At 45.5% G+C, this 8045-nt stretch overlaps 1 protein-coding gene across 1 annotated transcript in view; it reads right to left on the bottom strand.

Annotated features, from left to right (window-relative positions):
- Positions 1 to 371: 371 nt before the first annotated feature.
- Positions 372 to 8045, bottom strand: part of NRP2 (neuropilin 2) — a 118041-nt gene continuing 110367 nt past the window's right edge. Inside the window, exons 16-17 of the mRNA XM_056111614.1 lie at positions 3483 to 3533; positions 372 to 1063 (exon numbers count right to left, since the gene is read on the bottom strand). Of these exons, the coding sequence (XP_055967589.1) occupies positions 759 to 1063; positions 3483 to 3533 (356 nt within the window). The 3' untranslated portion in view covers positions 372 to 758. The remainder of the gene's footprint in view (positions 1064 to 3482; positions 3534 to 8045) is intronic.

The following is an 8045-nucleotide window of genomic DNA, read 5'->3' as shown; positions in this document are numbered from 1 at the left end:
GCGTTTTATTGTGACCTTTGACATCTGTCACAGATAAGAAAGAGCTGTTCGTGCTGACCCTAAAATGGCAATTTTCCCCTGGATAAAAAAAGTTAAAGGCAACAACATCCTACGTAAATGCTAGGACTGGAAGCGGCAGCTTGTAGGCTGGGCTGGCAGAGCCGAGGAAGAGGCGGTGGCGAGTGAGTCTCGTCTCTCCTCAGAAGATCAGAAGGCAGAGAACGGAATACACCGCGAGGCTTTTTTTTTTTTGTCTGTGTCTTGTTTTGTTTCAATGTTTTCATTGTTTAATCCAAAGATGAAAAGTCTGAAAAGACTCTTTTTTTTTCAAGTATTGATGAGAAAGAGAAAGTGGAGATGAACAGTCAGCGCTCTGCTTCTGTCCTGGAAATGACCTTCCCTTCTGCCTCTCTGAGTCGCTCACAGACGAAGAAATAAAAGATACAGTAACAACAGACTCACCAAGGAAATAGAACTGTGACTCCCAAAGAGATAAGCTCCCGCCTTTGTCCCAGTGATGACCTGGCCACTGTGGTTTGATTCCGACTGTGGAGGGCAGAAACCCTCTCCCCCACCCCCCCACGCGGTGGTCTCGTCCCTCCTCCCTCTGCTCACTTGCTGTCCTGTCCTCACCTGGGGTGATTCTGGATCCGTTTGATCGAGATTATGGCATTCAGTTTCCAAAGGAAAAGAAAGTGTAATCTTCACTAGCCCCTCTTGCTGGAATGAAACGTCAGATGTGATTTGAGTGTCATCTGTCAGGCTTCTGAGCAGCACTTCTGGTGGTTCATCTTGACCTTGTGCTTGAGGCCGTCGTAGAGCTCAAAGTTGTAGTTCTCCAGGGTGGTGCAGCTGCGGGAGCTGAGGCCCGAGTAGGAGCAGGTGCAGTAGAGCAGGAGCCCGGCACACGTGGCCCCCAACAGGACTCCCAGCGAGCTCATGGCGATGATGGTGATGAGGATGGGGTCCAGCGTGTAGAGCCAACTCTTCTCCTTGTCAGTGGAAGGGGCACCAGCTCCTGAAGTCGGGGCCGACGTGTTGCTCCAGTCTACCTCGTATTCAGCTAGGACACAAAGCACAAGGGAAGGGGTGGGTGTTAGGGTGATACTTCTCTGAGGCACTGAGTCCAAAGCAGTCCAGTGCAGGAGATCTCTGCAAAGTGGAGGGCAGGGTGCAGAGCTCTGGAAAGACAGTGCCTGCTAAAGCTTTGCTCAGCACCCTGGGGAAAATCGGTCCACCTCTTTGCCTGAGTTCTTGAATATGAGAAACAGGCATGCTAATAAAATCAAGTTCATGGATGGCAAGGAGTAGGCTACATGAATTTAGTATTTGTAAAATGCTTGATGTCAAGCAATATATATATTATATATAATATGTATATTATATATGTGTGTGTGTCTTACATTTTGTATTAGATATTTGATATTGAAATACTTTGGTTCATTGGGAATATAACAGTAAGACAATTTCTGGGAGCCTTTGGAGCACCGAAGGAGGTGCTGTGCTGCAGACACACCCTTTCTTGGATGCCTCATTCCGTTTCCAATTGCTTCGAGTTAAATCGAAAGCAAGGCTGGAACTATTTTCATGTGACCAACTTCTCAATTTAGCATCCTGCTCAACTAGCCAAGCAGCAGATGTTTCTGGATTCACCAGACTTCATTCTGTCCAGCTCTTGCCCTCACCATTAGGGTTGGAGGGTGCCCACCATCCAGCTCAACACTGCCCTGGATTTACATGCAGAAGCTCTGGTCCCCAGAGTGTTGGCATGGGGCTTTGTTTAGAGATAGGCTCTTTCCAGAAGGAATCAAGTTTGAATGAGGTCGATAGGGCAGGCCCTGAGCCAATAGGGCTGGTGTCCTTATGAAAGGGGAGCTTAGACAGACCCAGATGTTGCATGTCATGCGAACATGGAGATGGCCAAGGGGAGAGGCTTGCAACAGAGACTTTCTTCATTATCCTCGAAAGGAATCAAGCCTCTGATACTTTGGTCCTGGACTTTTAGCCTCCAGAATATTGAGCCAATTAATTTCTGTTGTTTAAGCCACCTCATTTATGGAACTTTGTTATGGCAACCAGAGTAAAATAATGGCATCTCTACTGTGGATTCAAAGCTGGATCATCTCTATAGCTCTTCTTCCCCCACCCACCCCCCTTCCACCTCCCCCTCCCCCCACATACTTTTTCCCTCTCTCATTTAAAAAAATTGGGAGGAGTTATTTTTTTTTGGCCACACCTACGATGCTCAGGGGTTACACCTGGGACTCAGGAAGCACACCTGGTGGAGCTTGGGAGACCACATTGGATATTGGAGATTGAATGCAGGTCAGCTGCATGCAAGGCAAGAACCCTGTGTACTATCATGACAACTGCTCATAGTTTTTAATATGGGAAGAAACAGGTTTAAAGAAATTAGGTGACCAGATAATCACTCAAGGTTCTAGAGTTCACCAGCAGTGAAGCCAGCGATAGGAATCAATCTTTGTGTATCCTCATCCCTTGCTATTTCTACTCCACATAGCACTTCTGTCATTTGATCTATTGCAGCTTTTCTGTGGAGGCCAGTAGTGCAGCTTTGCCCATAAAAGGAGCATTCGAGTGTGCTTTTCAGGGAGAGTCTGCATTCAGTTAACAAGGTGCTGTTTGGGTTAGTCACTCTGTTTCTATAATGACACTTGAAATGTTTGATTAAGATCGGGTTAAAAGCAGCTGCTCTATAAACGATTCTTCTTTACTCCATCAATCTTGGTTTAAAGCTGTTCTTTGAGCTGAACCTTGCTGTTGGGTCTCTCAGAGATCAACCCTGCCCCTTGGGAAGTCTAGAGAGACCTGTCCTGCTCTGAGGTCGGGGAAGAAATTACATCTGCCTGCTTGCTCAAGCAGCCCTCCAGTCAGGACTTTTGCGATGTCCTCTTAAAGTATGTGTATTTGTTTGATGTGGGAGAAGAGAAATTAGAACAAATATGCAAACATGAGATAGGCAGTGGGGAAAAGAAACCTAAGTCTTGCCCCAGCTTGGAGTCTTGGGTAGTGTGAGAAGATCTGCTGAGGCAGGGAACCACAGTGACCAAGGGAACTGGAAACCACAGCAGGCTTGGGAGAATATTGCCCTTGAGGTTCACTTGCTCAGGCTCTCTATGGAAGGAGGTCAACGGGGTTCAACTACATACAGAGGAACCCAACTGTCACTTCTAAAGGGCTTATCCAGATTTGAAGTCCATCAATGTTGAAAGCTGCTCAAATTGGGGAAACTGTTTCAGATTATAGGCAGAGGCAACTCAATAAGCTTTCTAAATCTCTAAATTTGACGCTAACAGAGCAGTTGGTGGTTACTCCCTTCCTCTCCGGATTCTTTGCATTTGTATTTCTCACTAGAGTTATAAATTTTGGCCTCCTAACGCACTGGGCATTCTTTTTTGTTGATGTCTTTATAACCCAACTTGAATTCCATGATTATTTGCTAAAATCATAGCAATACTCACCATCAATGTCATCGTCATAGCCCTCTCTCCCGTGTATTTCTGGGATGTCTACTGCAATGCAAAAGAAAAACAAATCTGAGTTATAAAAAATTGTATCACAATGGGGAAAATTCAGAGAGGTCACCTTTCTGAGGATGAGGTCCAAAACATGGTAGGAAGTTAAAACACCACATCAACTTCTGGATCATTTGGTGTATAGCTAAGTGGGTCCTTACTCCTTCAAATGATTTATCTCTACTTCCAACAACCAGGAGAACAGAAGCAGTAATAAAGGCCTTTAGCATCAAGTAAATCCTCACTTGGTTCTTCCTAGTGACTTGTTTATTACCAGCAGAGGCCAGAGTTTCACCTAACAAACATCAATGGCATCTTCAAACCATTCCCAGTTGCCATCACCATGATACTCAGTGTGATATACTGCTCCACATCCATATGCACACATCTATGTAGCACTGTAGCACTGTTGTCTGTTGTTCATCGATTTGCTCGAGTAGGCACCAGTAACGTCTCCATTGTGAAACTTGTTGTTACTGTTTTTGGCATATTGGATACGCCACACAGAGAGCTTACTATGCTCTACCATGCAGGTGGGAAACTCTTGGTAGCTTGCCAGGCTCTTCGAGAGGAACGAAGGAATCAAACCCAGGTCGGCCACATGCAAGGCAAATGTCCTACCCGCTGTGCTATCATTCCATCCCCACACATCTATGTACAAGAGTTATTTTTTCCCTTGGATTTCAAATAAATGGAAGTTTAGGAAAGTAATGTCTCATTAATGCATGTTTCAATGTAGAAACAGAAGTGGAAAGAGTGTCATAATGCCTGTCCACCTCCATGCATCTGTGCTCATATCACTTTTCCTTCTCTATTTTTCCTATTGGCTTTATACCAGTTAAGCTAATGCACTGGCAACCAATCTGACTAGCCCAGACTTGAACACAGCTAAGTTAATTTACTCTGAATTTTCTCTAGTATTATCATTGCCCACCTTTTTCTCTTTTTTATGATAATTTTGGGGAAAGGAAGATCTTGATTCACAATGCTGTCCATATTACAGATAGAAGAGCCAATGAAAATGACCTGTATATCTCAAATATGTGGTGAAGAGCAAAGTCTTATCATTTCTTCCTGTCTCACAAATTATTCCTCTCCTGACTTGCAGACAGCAAGATGGCACCAAAGAAGGTATGTAGCCTGTTAGGAATTTCATTCAATCCTGAACTCAGGTGAACAACTTTAACATCAGTGTCATAAATGGTATCCACAAATCAAGGCTGTAAACAAACTCCTCAAATTCCAAAGTGCTAAAATGTCAAACAAGAGTGAAAAAAAGAAACTAACTTTGGGTAGCCAGAACTTCTCCCTCATCAACACAACTTCTCAGGGAAGATGATGGACATCAACATGACCTAAATTAAAGATTGATCCAGCATGGCCACCCTTGAAATTCAGTTTCTTTTTCTAGAGGCAGTGATGTTAATCATGTTAGAAATCATCCTCATTCCCAGTCAAAATGCTTTTATTTATTTTAAATGTTGTTAAAGCACAATCATTTACAAAGTTATTCACAGCTGAGTTTTAGACATACAATGTCTCAGCACTGATCCCCTCCCATCCCCTTGGTCCCTGGGAAGGGATATACAAAACAAGTTGTCAAGTCACCCCTTCCTTGCCCCCTTGAAAGACTGATGTTAGCTTGAACGGATCCTCCTTAAATCCAGCCTTTTCTTGGCATGTTTATGACACAGCAAATGGTGCCTGCAGGCCATGCCAGTTCCTCCACATCAATGCCCCCACCTTGTATTATTCTCTAGGCCATACAAGGCAGGCTGCTGCCTTGGAAAGATGACAAGAATCCACAAAAGGCAGGTGGTGTCTGCTCTAGGGATCAGATTGAGCTTGGCAAAGTCAATGTAGAGCTTTAGTTTAACTTTATGAAAACAAACAAACAAACATGGAGAAAACTATGACGTTTCCAACAATTAATGGCTTTGATGGGATGCGCCTACGTCTTAACACCTTCATGGTTAAAAGATGCAGAACACTGGAAAAAGAATATGTGAGTCAGCGTAGGGTGAAAAGAGTGGGGCTTCCGCCAGTGGATTTGGAGCCAAATTCTGTTTTTGCTTTTAGGGATTCAGTTTCTGCCAAGAATGTGACAAATTCTTGGAGTTAGAATGCCATCTTGCTCCATCTTACACCCTTAGGGAAGAGCACTCAGACACTAGTGATCATGGCTGGAAAGGGGTGGATGTGGCATTGATCTTGAAAGGCAAAAAAAAAAAAAGGATGACAATGACAACAGGGACATTTTTGTCTCAGGAGGCAGGAGACTGGAATACAGTGACCTCGAAGAACTGATCCATTCTGAAGTTCTATGAAATTCATCACCCAGATGTGGCTGAAATTATAGCACCTGGAGAATCAAAGGCTCCTTATGGTGAAGATGCACACTTTAGAGCTTGGCTAGACTTTCTGTAGAATCCTGGCTCCCAGGAGTTGGGGTGAGTGGGAAGGATTTGAAAAAAAAGGAGAAGTTAATCAACATTTTCCAAAGTGCATCTGTTCACCAAGCCTTAAAAAAAAGAAAGGCACGCATACCAGGGAAAACCCAAAGGAAGGGAACACTTGCACAAAGAGTAATCTACTTTAGTAGCAATTTTCTCTGGCCTTCTGCTAATATTCTTGTTATCTGAGTCTAATTCAGAGTTTGCTTTTCCAAAAGAGCTGGTCCTTTGCAGGGCACTTTCCTTTCCTTTTTGGCCGGGCCTGTTAGCCCTGCATGAGCCTGTTTCCTGGAACACTGTCAGGAGGATGGGAGGTTCTCCCACCTGTAGTTCTAGCTAAGAGAAGTCAAAGGTGGCAGAGGAGCTATGACAGGGAGAAAGGAGGACTGAGTCAGCTTGTCCTAGGAAAGCGAAGCCAAAGTCACAACCTGGAGACCCAGCTGGAGAATCAAGGCAACAAGCAAAAGAAACGACGAATGGGGACTTGGAACTTTGGTTTTCATTTTGTTTTTCAATGAGGAAAATCTTGAAAGGGGGGCATTCCAGGACTCTGTGTCAGAGGGTGGAAGTGTTGGTAAAGGTGAGAGGGCTGAGGAGCAGGGAAGGAGCCATGCCTCTAGCACAGGTCAAGAACATCTCACAAGCTTTCCACGCCCAGCCTTTGTGCCCACATTCCCTCTGGGCCCCAGGTGGCCTTGCTCTCAAGCATTCTGATGGCAGAGCCTGAATCTGTCTCTCAGATTTCTCCCCAGCTGGACCAGCCAGAGGAGAGTTCATGGCCCCCAGACCCACTCCCTGGGAATAGAGGGGTTAAGTACTGCAACTTCCACCCCTACCGGCACTATCCCATTCTAGTAGAAAAAAGGGTGCCCTTGACTGGGGTCCTAGGGACCTGGATACACACTGTGGTTGCTTGCCAACAGGCAACAAACCTTCATGAGAGCTTTAAAGAACACATGAACATGAAGATGGGGCAATCTGAAATTTGAGGGCTTTGTATTTGCCATGGTAAGCCTGACCTCAAGAGTCGAAAGACTGATGTTGTCTGTTCGGTCACTGTCACTGTCCTCCTGTTGTTCATTGATTTGCTCGAGCGGGCCCAGTAACGTCTCCATCGTAAGACTTGTTGTTACTGTGTCTGGCATATTGAATATGTCACGGGTAGCTTGTCAGGCTTTGCCGTGTGGGCGAGATACTCTCAGTAGCTTGCCGGGCTCTCCGAGAGTGGAGGAGGAATCGAACTGGTTGGTTGCGTGCAAGGCAAATGCTCTACCCGCTGTGCTATGGCTCCAGCCCCTGTCTGTTCGGTACAGGATAAAATTCGTGAGCCAACTCACCCACTGATTGACCAAACTCCACTTAGGAAGATTTCTTGGGTGCCCAAAAATCATTCCAAGGGTGCTGTGAGGGGCCAGGGGACCATAATCAGAGTTTGGGAACCCTTCAGAGGTTGGGAAGACCCAAGCCAGAATGGTATGAAACCATGGTGGGGCATTGTAGGGGACACTCTGGGTTGGCAGATTCCAGGGATGTGGCAAAGGAAATGGGTCAGTGCCAAAAAGAGAGGAGCACGGGAGGACAAGAGCGGAGACTGACACAAGGTGTGTGTGTGTGTGTGTGTGTGTGTGTGTGTGTGTGTGTGTTTGGGGTGGGGGTAGTCCTAGCCTCTTTATCAATGTGACTGATACAAGTGCTTCCCAACAGGGAACCTCTTTCCGCAGACACTGATCTCTAGGTTTCACCTTGAATTCATTTTTTAATCAGCTCCACCAAGGAATTCATAGAGATTGCCTTGCCTCACCACAAATCTTCCCTACTTGAGCATCAGTCTTCACCAGCTGCTGCAGAGCCACAAATTGAGAGAGAGTAGCAGACACCCTGTGAGTTAAGAAGTTTGCAGCCTCCAAGGAGCAGAGAAGGCACTACTTAAAAAAAAAAATGCAGCAAACACCGCCTCTGCTCCCAAGTTCTGCAGAACCAGTTCGTGTTCAAGTAGAGGTTGAAGTCCCTGCTGGGTAGGGCGGGGCTCTCTGCCATTTCTCCCATGACCCTGATT

This window comes from Sorex fumeus, unplaced genomic scaffold, assembly GCF_029834395.1.
Source record: "Sorex fumeus unplaced genomic scaffold, SorFum_2.1 ptg000014l, whole genome shotgun sequence".
NCBI lineage: Eukaryota > Metazoa > Chordata > Mammalia > Eulipotyphla > Soricidae > Sorex > Sorex fumeus.
Note: the sequence above shows the minus strand (reverse complement) of the source record. Positions and strands in the feature narration are given on the sequence as shown.